Source organism: Osmerus eperlanus, chromosome 22 (genome assembly GCF_963692335.1).
Source record: "Osmerus eperlanus chromosome 22, fOsmEpe2.1, whole genome shotgun sequence".
In the NCBI taxonomy this organism is placed as follows: domain Eukaryota; kingdom Metazoa; phylum Chordata; class Actinopteri; order Osmeriformes; family Osmeridae; genus Osmerus; species Osmerus eperlanus.
Window position 1 is genome coordinate 10,408,670 of NC_085039.1, and position 22,314 is coordinate 10,430,983.

At 44.7% G+C, this 22,314-nt stretch overlaps 6 protein-coding genes across 10 annotated transcripts in view; 3 read left to right on the forward strand and 3 right to left on the reverse strand.

Moving 5' to 3' along the window:
- The window catches only part of LOC134008452 (eukaryotic translation initiation factor 3 subunit A-like), a 100,896-nt gene that overhangs the window by 28,319 nt on the left and 50,263 nt on the right, over window positions 1-22,314 (reverse strand). The gene's annotated exons all lie outside the window — the stretch shown is intronic.
- Window positions 202-3,315, forward strand: cwc25 (CWC25 spliceosome associated protein homolog). Its single transcript, XM_062447819.1, has 9 exons — window positions 202-442; window positions 766-938; window positions 1,041-1,277; window positions 1,467-1,536; window positions 1,616-1,764; window positions 1,859-1,925; window positions 2,080-2,285; window positions 2,519-2,686; window positions 2,772-3,315. Exons 1-9 carry the CDS (start codon window positions 425-427, stop codon window positions 2,884-2,886), a joined length of 1,203 nt encoding a protein of 400 aa, XP_062303803.1. The 5' UTR covers window positions 202-424; the 3' UTR covers window positions 2,887-3,315.
- Window positions 3,507-6,027, forward strand: psmb3 (proteasome 20S subunit beta 3). Its single transcript, XM_062447820.1, has 6 exons — window positions 3,507-3,666; window positions 4,205-4,389; window positions 4,531-4,638; window positions 4,869-5,046; window positions 5,339-5,433; window positions 5,848-6,027. Exons 1-6 carry the CDS (start codon window positions 3,664-3,666, stop codon window positions 5,894-5,896), a joined length of 618 nt encoding a protein of 205 aa, XP_062303804.1. The 5' UTR covers window positions 3,507-3,663; the 3' UTR covers window positions 5,897-6,027.
- LOC134008436 (phosphatidylinositol 5-phosphate 4-kinase type-2 beta) lies at window positions 6,078-13,992 on the reverse strand. Its single transcript, XM_062447818.1, has 10 exons — window positions 13,351-13,992; window positions 10,491-10,588; window positions 9,802-9,898; window positions 9,379-9,531; window positions 9,081-9,227; window positions 8,461-8,499; window positions 8,114-8,227; window positions 7,705-7,963; window positions 7,444-7,547; window positions 6,078-7,318 (listed from the first exon to the last, which is right to left on the reverse strand). The coding sequence occupies exons 1-10, from the start codon at window positions 13,492-13,494 to the stop codon at window positions 7,238-7,240; spliced, it is 1,236 nt and encodes a 411-aa protein (XP_062303802.1). The 5' UTR covers window positions 13,495-13,992; the 3' UTR covers window positions 6,078-7,237.
- On the forward strand, window positions 14,518-18,486 carry LOC134008429 (polycomb group RING finger protein 2-like). 3 transcript variants are annotated; one of them, XM_062447799.1, is made up of 9 exons: window positions 14,518-14,650; window positions 15,324-15,451; window positions 15,582-15,678; window positions 15,895-15,950; window positions 16,147-16,276; window positions 16,534-16,576; window positions 16,757-16,855; window positions 16,992-17,072; window positions 17,189-18,486. In XM_062447799.1, the coding sequence occupies exons 2-9, from the start codon at window positions 15,334-15,336 to the stop codon at window positions 17,570-17,572; spliced, it is 1,008 nt and encodes a 335-aa protein (XP_062303783.1). In that variant the 5' UTR covers window positions 14,518-14,650; window positions 15,324-15,333; the 3' UTR covers window positions 17,573-18,486. The 3 variants fall into 3 exon arrangements, with proteins under 3 accessions (XP_062303783.1, XP_062303784.1, XP_062303782.1); XM_062447800.1 differs by lacking the exon at window positions 14,518-14,650 and adding an exon at window positions 14,673-14,772; XM_062447798.1 differs by lacking the exon at window positions 14,518-14,650 and adding an exon at window positions 14,812-14,977.
- On the reverse strand, window positions 17,744-22,251 carry LOC134008430 (CDGSH iron-sulfur domain-containing protein 3, mitochondrial-like). Of its 3 annotated transcripts, XM_062447804.1 has the most exons (7): window positions 21,915-22,251; window positions 21,106-21,222; window positions 20,714-20,878; window positions 20,135-20,631; window positions 19,890-20,046; window positions 19,568-19,684; window positions 17,744-19,298 (listed from the first exon to the last, which is right to left on the reverse strand). In XM_062447804.1, exons 5-7 carry the CDS (start codon window positions 19,977-19,979, stop codon window positions 19,113-19,115), a joined length of 393 nt encoding a protein of 130 aa, XP_062303788.1. In that variant the 5' UTR covers window positions 19,980-20,046; window positions 20,135-20,631; window positions 20,714-20,878; window positions 21,106-21,222; window positions 21,915-22,251; the 3' UTR covers window positions 17,744-19,112. The 3 variants fall into 3 exon arrangements, with proteins under 3 accessions (XP_062303788.1, XP_062303789.1, XP_062303787.1); XM_062447805.1 differs by lacking the exon at window positions 20,135-20,631 and having other exon boundaries at window positions 20,785-20,878; XM_062447803.1 differs by having other exon boundaries at window positions 19,890-20,631.

Genomic DNA, 22,314 nt, shown 5'->3' on the forward strand with positions numbered 1-22,314 from the left:
CACCAGAGACGCACACCATTCAGAAGAATGCCTTCTGCAATCTCCGAAGGCCAGTGCATGCCTTGTAAGAAGTCCAATACCTAATGGTTCAATCAATAACATTGCACACATTTTATTGTAGTCCTTTTTGTCCAGTTTGCTCTTGCTAAATAATCAGCACGGTAGTGACTGCATGTGGAACACAAACCAAATAGTAGAGCTGGGGTCGAACAACAATCTGAGTGGAACGCCTCGACCGGAAAACGAGTCAACAAACACCGGAAAGACAAGACCATGGACACAAGTCGCATTTGCTAAAAACATTGTTGGGTTATATGTTTGATAATTCGCTTGAAACGTTGTTAACGGTTATTTAGACGTTGAAAAATAGTCACTTATTCTTACTTGATTTCTTTGTCTGAATAAAAAGACAGCCGTTGTAAAGATGGGAGGAGGTGACCTCGTAAGTATTATCTAATATGCTCGCTTGCTAGCCGAAATGACAAACATCGATACTCCGTTTGTTTTTATGAGAATACAGAAGCCAGCTCGTTAAACCTGTACATAACTCAGTTGTACATGCAGTTTATATTGTATACACCAATAAGCTAGTTCATAAATGATTGTCTCCACCCAATGTTTATAATGTGTATACTATTTGGACAGGACCGTTCGTCGAACGGCGTTCGATAATAGCCTATATATATATTATCGAAATCTATACCTACATTTTTACTGCTATGCTGATAATGTACATCGCATAATAATTTTTCTTATCTCTGGTAGAATTTGAAAAAGAGCTGGCATCCCCAGACTATGAAAAACATAGAACGGGTTTGGAAAGCCGAACAAAAACACGAAGCAGAGAGAAAGAAGATCGAGGAGCTGCAGAAGGAACTGAAGGAAGAGCGAGCTCGAGAAGAAATAACGAAATTCGCTCAGGAGACAGGAGCTCTCAAGTATGTCTCACTTGACTTGGTGGAACAATTACACCAGATACCAACTCAATACTGTGCACTTGTTGTTCTAACAATAAACAATGGACTGTGTTTTCCCCCCAGGAAGAAAGATGACCGGCTGGACTGGATGTACCAAGGCCCGGGTGGGCAGGTCTCTCGTGACGAGTACCTGATGGGCCGCCCCATCGACAAGCAGATTACTGAGCAGTATGAGGAGCAAGAGCATGGCCCGTCTGCCCAGACCGGCCTCCTGCCCGGCTCCATATTCAACCCCTCAACCACTGCCTCCAACCTGGACCTGGCTGCCAAGATCAGAGAGGACCCCCTGTTCGAAATCAGGTAAATCATCGACTGTGTGCTGTTCCATATTTAGTGTTGCTGTGCGGTTATTGGGTGTGATCACGCCTTCGGCGAGCACAACCATTGTTCTCTCACGTATATATTTATACTATACTATAAATACTAATGTCACCTTTATCATTTACTGTCAGTCTTTTTTTTAAATGCAAAACACTTTCTATGTTGAAGGAAACGAGAGGAGGAGAAAAAGAGGGAGGTCTTGACCAACCCTGTGAAAATGAAGAAAATCAAAGAAATGGTAAGAAAGAAATTGTCTCATTTGGTCACATCTGGCTCCGTGGTAAATTGTCAGTCTAAATGGCGATTCCCTCTCGCAGCTGAGACAGAACCTGGAAAAGAAAGACAAGAAGAAGAAGAGGAAGAAGGACAAGAAGGAGAAGAGGGAGAAGAAGGAGAAGAAAGAGAGACGGAAGGAGAAGAAGCACAGGAGGAGCTCAAGCTCTGACGAGGAGGACAAAGAACACAAGTACGTTTTTGTTTTCTTTTTCCTAATGACCTACAGTAGTATTGTCATGTTCCTTTATTTGGCGTCTGATCATGTGATTTGCATTCTCTCTTAGGTCTTCAAAAGAGGAGTCTTCAGGAACCAAATCACGCTCCCACCACATCCCTGGCTATGGGCTCCTGGTGAGAGTCTCTCAGAATCGAAAATATTGTTGTCAAAATACTAACAATATCTTCATGTACACTGTAACTGCAGCACAATCTTAGCAACTCAACAGCCTACCAGCCCTTACCCTCAGTATCAGTCTCCTCACTATGACCTCATCCCTCCCACTAGCATCCAGCCGGTAGGCATCACCAGGCCTCTGGTCCTCCCAACCACTCCAGGCACCGTTCCCAGGAGAGGAGTCACTCTCGGTCGCCCCAAAGGACAGACAGGGACAACGGTCACTCCTCCCACAGAGAGGACAAGAAGTTTCAGCGCAAAGCCCCAAGCCCACAGAGGAATCACCACCACAGACATCAGAGTAACCACGGCTCTAAGTAAGGACGCCGACACAGCACCACCTGTGACTAAAGATTGATATCACCCGGGACTTTCCCCGTGTCAGTCAATTTATCCCTCAAATCCATTCAAATATTCAAAATAATTGATGTGGCGGATGTTCAGACCAATGCAACCCTATGCAAGGCATGGGAGAGAGTGGATGGCAACTGGTGGAAGAATCCAATCTGAGGGTCTTTTATCTTGTTCGTTTGGTTGTTTTCCCCCCAAGGCGCCTCTCTGCAGAAGAACTTGAAAAGAAGAGGCAGCAGATGATCGAGTTTGCCAAGCAGAGAGAGGAGGAAAGGGAGAACAACGTCCGCAGTTACAAACAGCAAGACGAACAGGAGAAGGAGAGGGAGCAGTTTGGAAAACATGGCCGCTCCGCCGGCTTCATCCAGTAAGTGACGCTCTCTCTTACTCGCTCACACGGTTCGTAGCGCACTCATCCAGGTCATCTAAATGCTGCTCTTTTCGTTCTGCAGCAACATGAAGCTGGAGAGTGCTGCCACCTCGTCCGTGGAAGACAGAGTGAAGAGGAACATCCACTCCATACAGAGGACCACGGCTTCCCTGGAGAAGAACTTCATGAGGAGATGAGGACCAGAACAGGAAAGAAAACGGAATGGGATAGAATTTCCGAGAGCGTGGATACAGATTTTTCTAGAAATCGACCACACTGCAATGTAGATACCGGTTGTGTGGTTTTAATGTGAATACAAGGAGAGTCTGCAGAAAAACCTCATATTCACTCTCAGGCCTTCGATAAAGTATGTCAGTCAGAAACTGTGTCACTGTCATGCAAAGGATCTGTAATGACCAAATCACAAAGTCACTGACCACCAGCAAGTTACACTGTTATTTCCGGCAACTTACATTATCTGATATTGTTAAGTATAATGTTTTCCCACCAATGTTCGTCTTTTTTTGTCACAAACCCTTTTTTGTAAATGGTTTTTAAAGGCGTTTCAGTGTATAATGCTGTAAAAAGAAATATATATACCTGAATAAAACAAGTTCTGAAATTAATATTTTTCTTTGGGGATTTCGTCCAAACCTAAGTTGTATCAGTTACTTTCACCAGCATTGAGAAACTGGAAGTAAATGGTTTTGTTTCACTTCAGCACGGTGCAACCAACCACGTTGCTCTTTTACGCCCATCGTTTACGAAAGCCAGTCATATTCAGGGGTGCTGCCAGGAACCTTTTTACCTAACCAATCACTGTTTAGCAAGGAGCCGCGTCTGAGACAGCAAGGTTGACTGATTTCTGTAGCCTCAAATCGTGTAGTCACTGTGGGATTGCTATCGGCAGTAATTCAAAACAACGATAAACGAGTTAATTCAAAGGATTGGGAGGACACATTAACGTTTTCAGAATGGTAAGATCATATTGGCAACATCCAATTTATTCATTGTAGAAATAATGCGTAAATTACTCATTCGAATGCAAAAGTTACTTTTAAACTGTCAGGCTAAGCAGTTAGCCAGCTCGTTACTGTAGCTAGCTAGCTACTAGCTAACTACTGACTGTAGTCATCTTTTTGGACACAAAAGTGAGCCAAACCACCTCCAGTCCAGGGGGTTAGCTTAGTAATACATTGCCTCTTGAAATTATTTCTAGCTAGAAACCTTGATCTCATTCCGTTCTAGTACATCCCCCACAAGCTCCCTCACTGATTCTAGTTGTTAACATTAGCTAGCTAGCTAATGCTAGCCAGATAGCGTATATTAATTAAATTATGTGGTGGAAGTTTGTAAAAGGGAATCGAATTCATTGGTGCACCTGTTCAGTTAAACATGTGTACTCTAAGTCTTGTATGGCGTGTACCTCCTATAATTATGTTTCAGTGAGTGATAATATTAAGGTAAAAGTACTTAGTCACGATTGCTAACCTCATTTTTCTTCCGACTATGCAGTCTATTATGTCTTATAACGGAGGCGCCGTCATGGCGATGCGAGGGAAGCAGTGCGTGGCGGTGGCAGCGGACAGGAGATTTGGTGTGCAAGCTCAGATGGTCACCACAGACTTTCAGAAGATCTTCCCTATGGGAGACAGACTCTACATCGGCCTGGCAGGTCTGGCCACTGATGTACAGACAGTGTGAGTTCTCTCAGTCTGGGTTCACTCTCCTCCCCACACAAGGCCCCTAAAATCAACCTTTCACGTATTGTGATTAACAAGTCCATTCAAATGGTCACCAAAGCCTATGAAGAACTTGCCCTCCATGTTTCCCCTCCTTAGATCCCAAAGGCTGAAGTTCAGACTGAACCTGTATGAGCTGAAGGAGGGTCGTCAGATCAAGCCGAAGACCTTCATGTCCATGGTCTCCAACCTGCTTTACGAGAAGAGGTGAGTCCACAAAGATCACGTCACACACACAGGCCCAGTTTCCCAGATGGATATTAAGCCTAGTCCTAAAGTAAGAGAGAAATCAAATGAAGATCTCCACTGAAAACGTTTTTAGTCTAGAACTAGACTAGTCTAGAACTAGCCAGCATGTCACGTTCCACATAAAACAGTCAACTGGTCAGTTTTACAGAGATGGTCCAATCAAAGGCCTGTTTTCCCCCTGCCCCCAGGTTTGGGCCATACTACATTGAGCCTGTGATTGCGGGTCTGGACCCCAAGACCTTTGAGCCATTCATCTGCTCCCTTGACCTGATTGGCTGCCCCATGGTGACGGAGGACTTTGTTGTGAGCGGCACATGCTCAGAGCAGATGTACGGCATGTGTGAGTCTCTATGGGAACCAGATATGGTAAGATGTGAATGTGTGTATTGCATGGCCTGATTCTTACTCTGCAAGACACACACATACATGCACTCGGCACCTAGAGTTCCACTACATGCTTTTGGTAATCCCAAAGAGGGCTAATTTAGCATGAAAGTATGAGTGGAAGTGTGGCAGGTGTTTTGAGAATGACACTTTAACCCAGAAGAACTGTGACCGTGATGGTCATCAGTCATGGTATGACCGGCATCAGATGAACATTAAGGATTGGGAAAGACAAGGGGGGGGAATGTCATCGTTGATGAATGTGTCTCTGCAGGAGCCTGATGACCTGTTTGAGACCATCTCCCAGGCCATGCTGAACGCCGTGGACAGAGATGCAGTGTCGGGCATGGGAGTCGTCGTTCATGTCATGTGAGTCCTCTCTCTGTGTCTCTCTCTCTCTGTGTCTCTCTCTCTATGTGTCTCTCTCTATGTGTCTCTCTCTGTGTCTCTCTCTGTCTCTCTCTGTGTCTCTCTCTCTGTGTCTCTCTCTCTGTGTCTTTCTCTCTCTCTGTCTCTCTCTCTGTGTCTCTCTGTGTGTCTCTCTCTCTCTCTCTGTGTCTCTCTCTCTGTGTCTCTCTCTCTGTCTCTCTCTCTCTCCCCATCCTGCTGTGTGGGGTCCTCGTCATGCCTTAATGAAGTGTCCATCACCAAACTGCCGTGTAACAGATATGAGACGTTGTCATATCTGGAAGATGTTACTTTTCACTCTTTTCACCATTATGGATGTGTGAAGGGTGAGTCATCATGTTCTGGGTACTAATGCTGTATCTCTGTGTTTGGCAGTGAGAAAGACAAGATCACAACACGCACCCTGAAAGCCAGAATGGACTAGAACTCTCTCTGCTGCTTCATCCACTGTTCTCTACCAACACTTTTTTTTTGTATAAATAACTGAAACTTGTACTGTTCCTTTTCTTATTGAGACATTATTCAATAAATGAGTACGTGTTACAATACCCGGAATGCTTTTGGTGTGTATTTCCAGTCGAGTCAAAGACATGCCAATGCCAAAACACAAGATAAAACTCCCTTTAATATGCAATGAATCATTTTCAAGTAACTTTTCTGTTCTAATGTCTGTTGGTAACAAAACAATACTGTATACAAACACAAATGCTACATTAATGTAAACAAGATATAAAAATTATTCTTATGGTAATAAAACAAGTATTTGCTTTAGAATTCCCCTTTTTTGTGATTTTTTTTTCTTCTTTTAACCGACCAAGTTCATGGTTAAAACGTTTAAAAGATTTCAAAACAATATGGCAACGTAACATTCAAACACTTATGTTTTAGTCAAAATGCTCAGATGCTAAGTTCAGTGGTTTGACGTTTTGACTAACTGGTGGAGCCATGTACATTTTTAGCCATGCATTTTTGATATTGCATTCATTTACCTAATGAACCCTTATATATTAATTTACCTCCTACGGACGTCCAAATACATTTCAGTTTGTTGTAGTCCTCCTGGTTGTCCAGGAGGTGGCGTCTGAAAGCCTGCTGGCTACAGTTTTAGAGATTCATGCAATCTGACCATTCATCTGCGTCTGTGCGGAAAAAAAGGAGGGAGAGCGTGTGTGTGTGTGTGTGTGTGTTTGTCTTGTCTGTGTGTTTGTGTGTCTGAAAAAATAATAAACAACAACAACAACAACAACAACAACATGAACAGAAACCAAACAGACGGTACTAACAGACTCTTACTGCTGAAGCTGACACACTCGTTCAAGGCATTAGTGAGACAGTTCCCGTGCTGGCGTGAGAAGGAATACAAGGTGGCAGGGGAGGGGGGCCGCTCTCCTCTTCTCAGATACCATTCCAAACTCGTTTGTGTTCTACAAGCTTCCTGTGTAGAACATTCAGACTGAGGAAGCAAAGGGGGTTGGGGTAGTAGGGGGGGAGGGCACATTGCTTTTTTTTTTTCTCCAGAAAGAGTCCAACACCCCCTCTCTGTGGGACAATTGTAACAGCCTCATCTCTGTGCATCCTTACTTTCAGTCTATCCTTCCCCAAGCTGACAGGGTACCAGCGGGGACAGGGGGCGGGGCTAAGCCAGGGCTGTAGGTTGGACAGGAGGGGTGGGGGGCGGGGCTAAGCCAGGGCTGTAGGTTGGACAGGGGGCGGGGCCGATGGGTCTATGACAGGGTGTGGTTGGCTGAGGGGAGGAGGGATGATTCTATGATAGGATGTTGGACATGAACTCAAAGAATCTTTTGGAGTACTGCTCTGGGTTTACGGTGGAGATCTCAGCCCCAGCCTGCGGAAAGAAGGAAGAGAGAGAAAAAAAAAAAAAAAGTATTCAAGATGCTTTCAATACATCCAGTATATTTTGGCAGTATTGCTGTTGCTAGATCCAGCCATCTCCGTGGCCTCGGCACTCACCCCGTGTTTCACAGTTTTGGCAGCGTGCGCAGCTTTCTTCTTAGCGTCGTAGTGCGTTAGGATGTCGATGATGGCCATGAAGTACACCTCCTTCTTCACGACGCCTACAACAAGAGGGGACACACGTGAATACGCCAGCCGCCTCCCACGCCCCCGTGACGGGCGGGGGGGTCGTTGCTTTGCACTCGGCGACAACCCCCCGCCCCCCTCGCCTCGACATCCCCGTCTTTAGTCAACGCCGATGCAGGGATCGTCTCTTACCGTCATGGCTCTTGATGGCGTACACGTCCACCGAGGGGTCGAACTCGCCGGGGCCGAAGAACCCGCCGAAGTTCAGCGGGTTCCCGGGGCTGTCGGGAGGGGTTCCGAAGGAGCCGGTGAGGGCCCCCCCCATGCCGTCGTTCTCGTACTCCTCCTCCTCCCCGCCGGCCTCCACCTCCATCTCCTCCTGCTCCGCCCGCTCCACGTCATGGATCCCCACCAACAGGCTGTAGTCCATGATCTTCAGGGTGGCCAGGAACTAGTGGACAACCCAGGCGAGAGATCAGACGGCTTAGCGCCCTAGCAGGTGTGTAAGCGCGGGCTAAGAGGGGGTTAATGGGTTGGGACGGTGTCGACAGGCAGTCGACGCACGCAGCGGGTGTGTGAAAACGCTGGCGACAGGCCCTACCTCGACGTCGCGCTTTAACTTCTCCAGGAAGTACTTCTTGTTGTCGTCGCCTATCGGCAGCCTCTGGCCCTCGTTCAGGAAGTCGTTGTCTTTGAAGGTTGGGAGTTCCTTCGCCTAAAAAGGGGGATCGAAAATTCAAGTTAATTAGCTTCCTAAACCAAAGTGTGCCTATCCCCTGTTCTTTCAGAAATCTGCATTCTATCCTTGGGATTACCGATTTGAAATACTAATATATACACTTAAAAAACAATGGCAATGATTAACAAGGGGATCCTTCTAAGAACATTGTGGATTTGTTGTGCTGCTGTTGTCATACCAACACAGCCCTTTCATCAACATGGACGCACCTTCTCTTTGTCGCTGGCTTCTCTTGAGACAGTGGATCCCTGGAGAGGGACAGAAACACAAATACAAAAGATTGTAAGAGAAAGCATTGAAAACGCCAGGCTTTGGCCGAATCTTTTCTCTCTCTGTCTGTCTCTCTCTCCCTCGCTCACTCACTCCTCTTTCTCTTGACAGCGTCGTTATAAAATTGTCATGGATTTAGAAAGCTGAGTTATTTTCTCCCTGGAAGGGAGAGAGAGACAAGAGAGAGAAAGAGAGAGAGGCAGGCAGGCAGACATTTGTTATGATGGAAAAAAGGGGAATGTGGAGCCAAGAGCCATGATGCTGCAGCACCGTGTGCAGTGTTGTTGCCAGGGCATTAGGGAGGTGGCCTAAGCCTTGGTACCTCCGAGTCTTAAGAGTCTCAACTCAAGAAACTCCCCCCGAAAGCTAATCACAAGATCGTACTCCTTCTTTCATTTCAGGCTTCGCAACTCCTCTTTCGTTTGTACGGTTCATGTTTTATTCCTACTAGAGGCAGCCTTTTCATCTGGGTAGATCAGTACAACTGGGAGCTGCTGTGGGTTGCTGCCAGCCCAGAGTCGGGGGTGTGCGGACGCGCGAGGCGCTCCGCGGGGCCTACCTTCAGGTCGTACTTGCGGTGCACGGTCAGCCGGTGGCTGAACACGTTCCGGGTCACCACCATGTAGGTCTCCACGCCGTCCACGGTCAACCGGTACATGCCCAGGAATTGGGGGAGAAGGGTGCTGCCATGACACTCCACTATGAACTGGGGACAGACGGTGCACGGAGGAGGGGGCAAGAGTACGGTTAGGTCGCTAGGTTATGTAGGAATCGGACTTGCTGCATTGCAATCGAAGGGATCTCGGTTGCCGTGTGACGCTCGGCAACCGCGAAGGAGACGCCCCCCCCCCCCCTACCTGGTGGTACTTCTTGAGGATGTTGTGCATCTCGGCGATGTCCTCGCTCGACACCGTCTTGATGACGAAGCGGTGATCGTAGCTGGACAGGAAGCGGTTGCCGAAGCGACCCTGGGAGTCGCTGTTCAGCGGTGCGCTCCTCGTCAGAGAGTTCTGTAAACACAGAGGCCGGCAGTGAAACCTAGGCGGCGGCTCGACCTCGCCAGGCTTTTGTTACGGACGAGAAGCCTTTTAAAAATAAATCTAATGTAATTCCTTTCGAGCGGAAAATAATGAATTCATTATACGCCTATTCATCTGGCCCCTTGATAATGAATTTCAAGTAATTCTGGCTTCATTGTCCTCTTCTCAAGTATCCCCCCGGGACTAGCGTTATAGATCTCTCCTCTACCCTTCCTCCTTCACCCTCCTAGCGAGCCTTACCTGGTAGTCCTGGTCATCGATGCAGAACCTCTCTCGCAGGTTCCGGAACACCATTGGGCAGTACTCTTTGAACTTAAAGCGACTGGGCAGGTTTTCTCTAGGAGGGATGAAAAGTGTCGCAGAGAGACACAGAGAGAGAGAGAGAGAGAGAGAGAGAGAGAGACAGAGAGAGACACAGAGAGAGACAGAGAGAGAGAGAGAGAGCGAGCGTTAGCCTCGGTAACAAATACAGGGTCTGTCTCTGTGGTGGATCTACTGAGAGTAACCCAGGAGATGGAAATAGAGGCAGTTCACTCCAGTACAGGCGCATGGTCCTGATGGTGATTTGCATTGCAAAGCTGCTCAGTTAAGTGTCAACAACCTCCACAGAGACCAAAGCCAGCAGAAGACATCCCACGTAAACAAGATAGGACACATCTTCCTTTAAACGACTTCGCTTATTACTAATTACATACTGCATCACACTGGGTTCAAAGACACAAAGGAGGTCATTTGGTTGACAAAGCCGTAACTATTTATAAGCAGAACAATAATGTCCGACATCTTCTATTCCGAATTCATTTATTTATGCACTGCTCCATCGCCTGTTGTCTTGAGTTAAAAGGTGGTGGTGGTGGTGGTGGGGGGTTGTTTTAACGTGGGTGTAATCACTAGATAAGAGACAGTGGGAACACCCCGAGGACACCTACTTGTTAAATAGGTGGTTGTCCACTTTGATCTTACTATAGGCTTTAAAATCATCCGGCATCAGCATGACTGGTACAGGAACGTTGCTTAACTCGTTGATCTGAAACAGAGGGGAGAGGAGGAGGAACAGCACAGAGATCAGAATAGAACGAGCCGAGGGTGGTGGAGGAGGAGGTGGTGGTGGTGAACTCGCTAATCCACCCGGCCGTGACCAAGCCCCGCGTTGCAAAGTAGATCACGGAGAGTGTTTACCAAGCGGGGGCAATCATTAACTCCCAACCAAAGGAGAGTGACAGTGATTCCTCCCAGGTCTGTGCTCATCATCCCGGCCCCTCTTATCTGCTGGAGCACATCACTGACGGTCGACCACCAGACAGACTCCCAGAGCGGTGTCTATTCATAGATTTATGACAAGAAAACGGCCAGACAAGGCAGTAGAAAGAAAGGAGGGAGGAAGGGGGGAAAGTGAATGAATGTTTCAAAAGCAAACAGAAGATAAGGATGCCAAGGAGACGGGGTCTGGGGTGAAAAATGGAGGGAAAGTAGGGGAAGATAACCTGGAGAGTAGGTGGGAGTTGGAAAGGCTGCCTGTGTGTGCGCGACGTTCGACGGGGTGGGTCATATGACGCTGGATAAACACTGATGTTACACCGGGCTCTCTGAAAGACCGCTTGAAGGGACAAGACACCCAATCAGCTGTCAGACTCAATCTGTTGCAGCTCTCGTCCGACACGCCTGAAAGGTATTCTGTTGCAGACCTGGCGTACCCTCCAACAGCGGTATCAGTGTGTGTTATTACAGGCGTAAACCCCAACAGCGAAGAGATAACCCTTCAGGGTCCAGACAGCACGATGGATTCTATCACTGGTGTGAGGGAGTAGCGCGCAAATGATTCTCTGCACTCAAACCTGGCACATGGTGACATCATGATCAATGGGACTGGTTCAGAAGGATTGGGTTGTTTTTGCGTCAATATATCCTTAGTGCAGCCTGTTTGACGGGAAATGACACAGGTCGGCACCGGTGACCAACCAAACCTAAAAACCGCAGACTAAAAACTCTCAGAGGGGAAATAATCGGAGACATCTTGAGGGGAGCAATTCCGTGAAGGTTCCTGTCCTCCAGAAATATAATGCAGAAAAGTGCACACCATAATATAGGCTGAAGACAATTTTCCAGTCAGATAATTTAGCTATGAATACAATCTAATAAGAAACGGCATCAGTGCTGGAACTTGGTGTACTTGTCACCCAGCTAATATGAAGCAGCCTCCTGCACTGAGCTCCAGCTTCAAGAATCAGGTGGTATTAAAAATACTTTTCATCTAGTTATGACTGACCGAGGAGACCAGAGCTTTGAAGGGAGAAAGGCCGTTTGAAGTCTTTCTGAATCGGCCTCCTACCGCCCACACCTAAATATAATATCTGTCAAACACGCACGCACACACTCACCTTGCTCATGGGTGATCATTACAAATTCATGAATGCACCACTGAGCATGCTAATTGAAATGTCAATAAGTACGGTTTTATAGATTTAAAGAATGTCATGTTTTATTTCCACGGTCTGGAAATTCCGGGCAAAATAAAAATATTTCCCGGGCTGTCATTTCTAGCTCTCAATTTACACTCGTATCAGATGCACGAGATGTTTGATATCAAGTTTAGAAATTAGAAATAAGGAGTAAATGTGCTGTCTCACATTCAGGTAATAAAGCAGGTATAATTAACTGGATCATTGCCATATGGGTGTTTTGTGAGACGGTTTGAGAAATCCCATAATAATAACAACAACTGTAAAACAATAGACCATGAACGAATTACTGCATAAATCACATGAAAACGATGTGTGTGTGTGTGCGCAAATCGCGCACATCAACCAGCGGATCAACAAAGCGCATTCAAATCCTGCGGAAATCCTGAACTGTAAAACTCAGGGATTATATTCCCATCTGGAAGATTGATCCAGATGTGTCAATCAGGGGGATGAGAGAGTAGGTGGGTCAAGATTTCTGGTTTCACAAGGCAAAGGTACCGTTGATTAAATCCAGCATCATTATCATCCCACGGGTTTACATTCTCACAAAGCCGTTCTTCGTTCTGACATGATATTGGGATACCGCGAGGTCCGCCAAAATATGAACGCGCCGCTCTATTAATAGGATATTGCTAAATAGTGTCGTGTTACATTACCCCAAATACTGTATGCATGAGGCTACATATGCGAGATTGTGGTGCGCCATGTAGTCGTTGGACTGCTACACAGTAACGCCGTTTAAACAATAGACAGCAGGCTGCAGTTGTGGTTCACTGTAACTTGCTCTCACAGTCACACCCCTCCCTGCTGCCTCTCAGCCTGCGCTACAAAACGAATGCTGCTTGCATTGAGCTAGTCGTCCGCTCAGCTCACGACTTGCTGCTGAACGGAGTAAATCTCGTATTATTCTCACTACAACTCGTTGGCTGTGTTGCATCCTGTGTACCCAATGGTTAATGAATAGTACGTTTAAGAATTTTGATTTTAGGTGTCAACAGCATCCAAACTGACTGTGTCTCTATCCAAAACGCACGCGTCTCGCACATCAATGCGAACAATTTCCTGAATTTACATTCGTGACAGACAGAAAGGTGTGCAGGTTTAGCTGAGGAGTTAAAAGATTTCTGCCAAGAATTAGACGACTAAGTACTTGGCTCTCATCCATGCATTAGACCGACATTGGATGGGGCTGCAAAGTTGGCTTGATAGATGAGGCAGCTGGCTAGCCAGCTAGCAAAATGACCAGACTAATATAACAGTAAAATCAAAACAGCAGGGACAAACCAAACAACTTGCTAACTTGGGAACATGAACAAAACATATTTACCGTATGGTTGACACCCCACATTAAAACGCTGAGAATAGGCTCACTTGCACGGAACAACTTCACTTTCTGTCCTATAAAATGTTTCTTTTTCGTCTTCGTTTTGCTCGCGCTCACCGGCGCTACGCTGGTACAGTTGGATGACATGTCTCTTGCTTAGACTATTTAGGCAACGCAAGACAGCACTGCAATGAAGCAAGCTTGCAATTAACCCTTCAGGCAACTAGATTTGAAGTTAAGAGCGTAATATTTATAAGTGCATTATCATGTTCGTTGTCCGATTCGCAGTGTCTTTGAATCAAATGAGATTCCGTTGTAAATCAACGGGATTGCATTTTGCGCCGTCACCACCCTTCCTCCCAAGCAGGCCACGGTTCAGTCCGGAGCGGTGCACAGACCAGCTGGCATAGATAGCTAGCCGGCCATCTAGCTACAGGCAAGGTTGCCTTTAGATGAACTGTAGTCTTCGCTGTGTTGTAACAGAGCTCTTGTATGGGCGACTTCCCTCCTTTCTGGTGTCGTGTGAAGCCCAAAACGTTTTGAGGTGATTTTATTTTGAGGTTAGTAATCCCATTATGATGCGCCTGAGATTGTTGTCACCAGTTTGGAGCTTTGGGGTCTCCTCAAGATGGCGTCTAGACTGCATTTCGCAGTGAAGTGCACCTCCATGAGTTACAAATCTGAACTGCAGATGCAATTGATCTCTGTAGTTTTTGTGTGTGAATACATGAAAGGCCGACGAAAATCTTTATGGTGAATCCGACACTAGTGGCTAGAAGAGGCTTATAAATAACGGATTCTTGTGAATTATATTTGAAGCTTACCAAAACACATATAAGTGAAAAAAGACCCACAATTAGTGAGGGAACTAGAGTGAAGCAAGACACATTTCAACGTGTGTTCGTGATTGTATGATGCAATTTAACATCAACAGGGAAACTCACTACAAAACTCGAACTGAATCAGACTTCGTCTAAATCTAGGGGGCGTGGTTGTGTGGCATTTTTGCATGCGGGCTTTGGAAATTGTATTTGTCTAATATAAAATAAAAACTTTGTGTTGATTAATTATGTAGTGTGCACCCGTGTACAACGCGTACGGAACTTTAGTAAAGTTTAAAATATTCTAAATCCTGTCTGGTCACTGAAAAAGGCAACAAAATAATATCACGTGATCATAATGGGCAGTCCTCTGAGTGTGCTGAAAAAAGCCATTTTCTGGCGCTGCTGCAAATTCTAAGCAACTCCAAATTATTTACCTGGATGTACGTCTATATGAAGGGGTAGTTTACATGTCAAATCAGGTAGGTTTAAACCATCCGTTATTTTTGTCTCAGTCAACGCAATACACAGTTTCGCTAGAACACACCACAAGGTGCACGGTGTCATATTTGGATTCTCCCTTGTTCGTCTCTGATACGACCCCGTCAGTAAATTTAAGATGGCTGCTTTGTACCCCAGTGTTCTTTTCGGGGTTTTATTCCCCCCTTTGCCTAGCCATTGCATCTGTACGTTTTTCTAGTATATTGCCGAACCAAGTAGCCTACGCACCGGTGAAGCAAATGTTCTTTGTAGGGCCCCTGATTCACAACCATGCGATGCACGAGAGGTTACACAGGCGCAATTGTTGGGTCTGTCCTGTGCTGTAGACAGTTCCTTACGATTTACCACCTTCTTCAACAAATAAATTAGATCCTAGGCTAAATATCGCAATATATCTGCCCAAGTTGTCGCAACGTATGGCACTGAAAATGAGGACCACAAGCGTTTTCAGTGAATTGCTATTGATTGTTTTCAAAGGACACATGGAACACAATGTGTCACTGAAAGCATATAGTTCTTTGTAAATAGGCAATACGAATGTCGTCAAACATGGGTTCTTAGATCAAATCTGTACCATGTTAGCATACATTTAATGAATTTGGCCACAAAACGTTCTAATATCGTCATGTTGTTTAATGTATGTTTTCTTTGTAGATCCTTCCAGATGGATAAAATGCAACCCAACCGTATTAAAATCACAGACCTAAATCAAAATCTCATATGCCCACTGTGTGTGGGCTACTTCATAGATGCCACAACCATTGTGGAGTGCCTGCACTCATGTAAGCTCTCTAAACCCCAAAATGACAAAAGTTTAGCCTATTCGCACCAGATTACAATGTGGCTATTTCTGTGTGACTTGTATTAAGTTACTGACCTACTAAAGCTAATCGTCTGATCTGTTGTCTACAGTTTGTAAGACCTGTATTGTTACATTTCTGGAGACAAACAAGTTTTGTCCAAGGTGTGATGTCCAGGTACACAAGACATGCCCTCAACTTAGTATCAGGTAAGTCGCATGTCACATTTTTATATGTTGATGTGTGATTGACTGAATCAGTCTTTCCTCCTTACGTTGTTTTTGACAAGATGAACTGATGAGTACAGTAGGGGTCAGTAAGTCATAACAGGCTACAATAAGCTTGACAGTTGTAGATTTAGGTGGAAATGGTCTTTATGCATGGACTATGTCTCATACAGCTTCATTATTTATTTCCCTTTGCAGGGCAGATAAAACTCTACAAGACATTGTTTATAAGCTTGTTCCAGGGTTATTCAAAGGTAAGAACAGCTAAGAAGGTGGTTGGATTTCAGTATTTATTTGGAAAGAAGTATGCCGTAGCAAACAAATACACTGTTGAGAGGATGTCTAAAAGTGTTTAAATGTAAAATGTTATGATGACAAACCATACGTGATGTTTACCAATCTAAATCAATTCCACGGAAGTGACTTGTTTTTATATTTTGCTGAAATCAGAGGAGATGAAACGGCGACGGGACTTTTATGCAGAGAACCGTGTTCTGGAGCCTGGAGAGGTGGTGGAGACCTTTAACATCGCAGAGGATGAAATCATCAGTCTTTCCATTCAGTTCTACGAGAAAAACAAGTGAGTACCCAAGAGTGTGTGGTGTCTGAAGTCACATCCATAAAAGAGTGACTCACCTACAACGAGTGGATTATGGTTGGGTTGAATCGGAAAGAAATGTTTGTTTTTTTGTTCATGCTCAGAATAAAAGGCTGTTTTTAAAGTTTTGCTGACTAATCTCGGTTTGTATTGATGTAACATCAAAATCTAAGTATTGAGGTTATAATGTGTCTTACTTGTGCTGTGTGTGTGTGTGTGTGTGTGTCATTTACCCATAGAAGTGAGAGACCACCACAACCGTCAGACACAGATGGCGACAAGGTAAGAGACACTTCAAACACTGAAAACCAATACTTGGAACCACGTGGTAGACAATGTGCTGCATCTTAATGTCAGTATTCTCCAGATTTTCTAGTCCAGCTGTTTCAATGCCTGCGCCCTTAATCCACTACCCTAGTTGCACATTTCGATATTCTAAGTATTTTTTCCCCTTCTCTTTAGTCCAATGGCAAGCGATTCCTGCAATGTCCAGCGGCCATGTCAGTCATGCACTTAGCCAAGTTCCTCCGGAGCAAGATGGACATTCCCAGCAATTATCGGGTAATCCACTTCAGTCTTTTGACTACAGTATGTCTAGTACAGTGTGCATGTACATACTGTCATTACCCGCATGAGAAGTGATTGGTCGTTTCATCATGGACTTGATTTCAATCGTTGATGTTTTACTTCTCCGAAGGTTGAGGTGTTGTATGGAGATGAGCCGTTGAAGGAGTACTACACCCTGATGGACATTGCCTACTTCTACGAATGGAGACGAGTGAGTACATCGTCTCGCACTATTTCTGTTGCCAAAATGACTTTTGCTTCATACGTGACTTTTAATTGTACAGCAGAACATTGAACTCACGCCCCCTCTCCTCCTTTCCTCCACAGACTGGACCTATCCCCCTGCAGTATTGGGTCAAGCCCACCCGGAAACGTCGAAGGCCATCCCAAGCCACCGCCGCCCAGGCCCACTCCGACGGCGTGAACACGAGCCACACGTCAGAAAGCGACTCCCCCTGTGACAAGGTCCACAGCCCTGCCACCCTGCCCCCCAGAGCCTCCCCCCTGCCCAGCCCCACGCTCCACGGCCTGCCGCCTCCCCTCCAGAGCCCCAATGGTACAGCCGAGCGACCCAACAGCGCCCAGCGGCTCCCCCTGGCCCCTAAGTTGGGTAGCAATACCCGGAAGGTGACTGTCAATGGCAACAGTTCTGGAGCTGCCACAGAGGAGACGAGAGGAGGGGACAAAGGTTCTTTACCGCCCCCGACTTAAAACATCCACATCCAAAAGTAGGGGAGGACAATGACATTTTTTTTATTGCCCCCCCAAATATCAGTTGCCCCTCCAATGGACTACATGAGGAAGCAAGGAGGGGAAGCAAGGAGGGGAAGCAAGGGAGAGGAAGCAAGGAGAGGAAGCTGTCCATCGTGAGATACAAAACAGACAACAGTTGAGATCGGGCCTCAAGACTAAACAGCAGCCAAATAGACATTTGTATACGTGTGTGTGAGTGTGTGTGTGGTTATGTGTGTTAGACTAGTACAAAACACACATACAAAATGTACAGTATGTATCCAATGTGAGCATGTGTGCATACATATGTATAAAGTATCTTTTTATACAAGATATTGTTTTGTATTGTATATGCAGTAGGGTCTCCCATTGATTTGGCTTAAATATTAGCTTAGGCAAATTGCTTAAAGGCATTGCGATGCAAATGACAGCATTTGATGACTGAAGGCAATATGTTTTGTCTTCTCTTTGCCAGTATTGTGACAGACTGCCTACACTTTTAAATGGTTTCAATGGCCCAAACTAATTTCAAGAACAATACCTATTAGATGCACTTTCATTGAGTAAAATGCAGACTAAACAGTACACCATAGAACCTTTTCGTGTGCTTTGCAATTACAAAAGCAACTGTAAATTATTTAAACTTCAATCACTACATTTGTCAGAAGAGGGGGGGGGGGGGGGGTGAGACTTTCAGTATGTCCAAGTGAAATCTGATGTATTCTTGTTCTCATGGCAGATATTTAGAATTCCAAGGGATTTGAATATTCGACCTTGTCAACAGTTGTATTTCCACAATGACATTCCTTAAGTTTTTTGGACCATCCTGCGATATTCTACGATTATCAGCCATATGTGCATGTTTTAGGTCATTAAAATGTTTACTTACTAGGGTTCGAGTTGTCTTGTTCTGATTTTATGAAAGTACAAAATGTAACGACTGCCTTGCATCCTGATGCTACCGTTTACTGCCTCAACCAACTCAAATCTAACAGTAATCAGTTTTTTTCTACCCGTGAAACAAAACAAGTATTGCAGCTTTGGCTATGTTCTTTCTGTATTTTTTATGTTTCCCCTTGTAGGAACATATATTGACAAACATTGAAATCACAAAACCCCAGTGCAAGCTAACCTGAAGGCTACATTTTCTAAGTGATGGATTCACCCTGAGATGCAGTACTTGAGTACTCTTGTGTGTTTTGTATTCAGTGCATATCACAGTGAGCCAAACAATTCCTTATACTGAACAGTAAATCTTAAAATAAAGCCAAAATACTATACAAATTAGGATACAGTCATAAGACAAGCTCAAAAGGACTAGCATCGCCTTGCTCCATCATGTGCAGAAAACAAGTCTGCACTATATAAAATTCACCATCAGTTCCCTAAGTGAAAGAAACTCATTCAAAGCCGTAGAACCAAGAAGACCTACCAGACGACCTACGTTAGAGGTCCTAGACTCTAGGACCTAGAGGGACCACAGGAAATGTGTTACACACACACACACTTCAGCTCCCCTTCAACAGTTGGTCTGGTCCGGTATCTGGGCGGATTTGATAAAGTCCTGCTTGTGTGTGCCGTCACAGTAAGGAGGGTTGTTGGTGTACTTGCAGCCACACAACCACGCCGTGGAGTCCTGCTCGGGGACGAACCGTAGAGGCGCGAGGCCCTGGGCTTTTGTCTTGTGCGCACCGTCACAGAAAGGCTACGAAGCAAAGGCATGGGTGGTTATGCGAGGTTGAAATAGGGAAGTAGATAGCAAACACTACTAATGTGACTGCATTGTTGGCATAGGGGCACACAGTATGTGCCTGTCTTTACCCATGTGAAGAGTCCATTGCAACATCCCCAATAAAGATTACTGGCAGGGATTGGATAGTGTTAACATACGGTGATAAACATGTTTGTCCTCCCACCATTGTTCAAACCAAATGCCTTTGATAGACAGGTAACAGGCATTATGATGCTGCTCACCTGTTTCTTACTGTGTCCACAAGTACACCATGAGTAACGTTTTCCACCAACAAGCTCCACCTTCAAAGGCTTTTTGGAAGCAATGACTGGCTCTGAGGGGAGAGTGGATAACTGGGCCTGTAGGTTGGACAATTTACACAAATTAGGTACCCAAGAAAAAAAAATACCGTGACAGACAAGACACAAACAGCAAGCTAGGCTCCTCCATTGACTCTCAGTCACCTAACAGCAGTGCAACATAGTAACCCACGATTGTTACGCAACTTGCACTCAATTGATACGTGAGCCATTATTTGAACATTCATTAGATTTGTTTGCTTACCTTCGGAGCCGCTATTTTCGATAATATCCAAGGTTGTCGCAAGGTTGTCGTGACCCATATGCCGATCGTCTCTGACATTATTATGCTCATGTTTCCCTTTCTGTTGTCAAGTGTGGTCAAGTGTTCAAGTCATAATGCAGGTCTTGCGTATTATTATCTAGCAACGACCAAACAAAACCAACCTTTTATAACTTGTCATTATCTGAAACGTAAACAGTTCAGGCCACCAAAGGCTTACCGCCCACTTTAGCAACAAGGGGAAAACTGAGATTTAAAAGCAAACGCTAGGTCATACAGAGATCATTTCCGGATTATCCACGTGGTCTAATGACATTTCGATTGGTTACTGTTTTTTTGCAGCGCAAAATAGTATGTCGTAATTTCTTCCCCCATTGTTGTTGCATGACGCATATGGTTGCTGCGTAGTTTTTCTATCAAAAATCTAAAAACCTGAACTGCTCCCTTCTGTACGTACACTACAGAACATTGGCTAATGTCTATTCTCTACATAACATTTGGCTATATTATAACAACAGAAAACAACAAAAAAGGCATGTTACATTATTGCAAGCACTGACAAATCTATTTTAAGGCACTTTTTAATCTAATATATGAAATAAGGACGGACTCAGATTACATTTAAAATGTATATTGTGTTACATACTGGGATGGTATGGAATATACCGTTTGGCATGATATAATACCTATTTTCAGTTTAAGATTTAAATACTTTTTTCACTAACTTGACAATGGCCGGGTTTCCCAGATTCGTTAAGAAGCTCTTAACGCTAAGAGCTTCTTAGCGTTAAGAGCGTTCTAAGAACGCTCCCAATGTCAGTGAAGATGACTTTAAAATGCGTGCCATCACAGAACGGCGCGTTTTTGGTTTGCTTACAGGCACACAGCATAAGTGTCTTGTCTTTATCTGGAGTGAAACGTAAAGAAGAAAAGCTGGGCGCTTTTGTCCTGTGAGTACCGTCACAGAAGGGCTGAAAATAAGAACAAAATATCACTTTCCTTATTGAAAAAAATATATATACATAAACATTAGGCATGGGCTACAGCATTTCCACATATTTAACTATTTCCTATATGGTATGAGAAACTCGGCCTATAGGATTATGTTCATAACTACATTATAAATATATATTATAGTTAATATATGATTCAGTTTCTCTAAAACAAATTATTTCATGTCACACACTACCCTCCTCACTTGTTTCTTGCTGTGGCCACAGGTGCACCATGAATAGCGTTTGCCTCCGGTCACCTTCACCCTACAGGGCATCCTTGCCGCCACAACTGCCTGGGAGGTCTTCGTGGAGTACAGCATCTATGGGGGGCGGAAGAGTCAGTCCGAAACAATAACGACATTTGACAGTTTGGTTTTATTGATGCTTTCTGGAGGGCAGACCGGTAATTTAGCCCCAAAGTTGGAGTTGGCAACACAACTGCACACACCTGGACCTGATATTTGCAATGCTATACCTTCTAGGCTAAATCTTTTTCACTCATTTAAAATAGCAGCACAAAGGATCTGGAACAACTGGCAGGACTGTTTTATGTTTATCCAAATGATCTGAAAAGGCTAACACAAAGATAATGCAAACTTATATTTTGAGTTACTGAAGTTAACTAGTATACTAGCGATGGAGGACTTTGCTCTGGTTAAAATGACTTTTTCATTAGTCACTGTTATGAAGGAATAAATTATCTGTGCTAAGGGTTAATGGTGGGCGTGTCCATTAGATAACTACATTGGTTTCAGTTCTTCAGTTTTTTCCCCCATTGTTGTCCAATGCAGACATACGTCTACAATAATCTCCCTTTTCTTATATAAATAATAAAATAAAAAATTCAATTAGACCTAAGTTTATATGTACATGCAGGCTAACTTATGACTCTTAACCGTGCACTACTTAGCGCACCCTCCCCCCAACACGACCATCAAAGGCTTGCAGTCAAAAACGTACACCCTCGCTCAACAATTACAAACGTCCATCATTATAAATAAAGTATACTTACAAATGAAGTTGGCAGTGTTGCTATAACTTGAGGTAGTCTGAATGTTACAATACATCCTTGACGCACGGCTATAACAGCGTTCATTTTTGTCGCAACTAACTGAGTAGAGTATACTTCAGATTTGGATAGGCTACTTCCCTGGTAGATACGAGGAAATAAAAAAAATCTAGCTCTACACACGTAAATATTCTCTCTAAACGCAGAAGGAGCAGCACGAAAACTCCGAAGAGAAACTTGGCTCTGTACCAAAAAGTATGATTGAAACAATATGGTGTCCTCAGGTAGGCTGGTCGGTAAACATAAACCCCAGGGCGAGGTCTCTTCCGTCACGCAGTTTAGACACACAAATTACTGTGACGTCTAATCACACGTTTGTCGAAGCATGGACCAACCGTTTAAA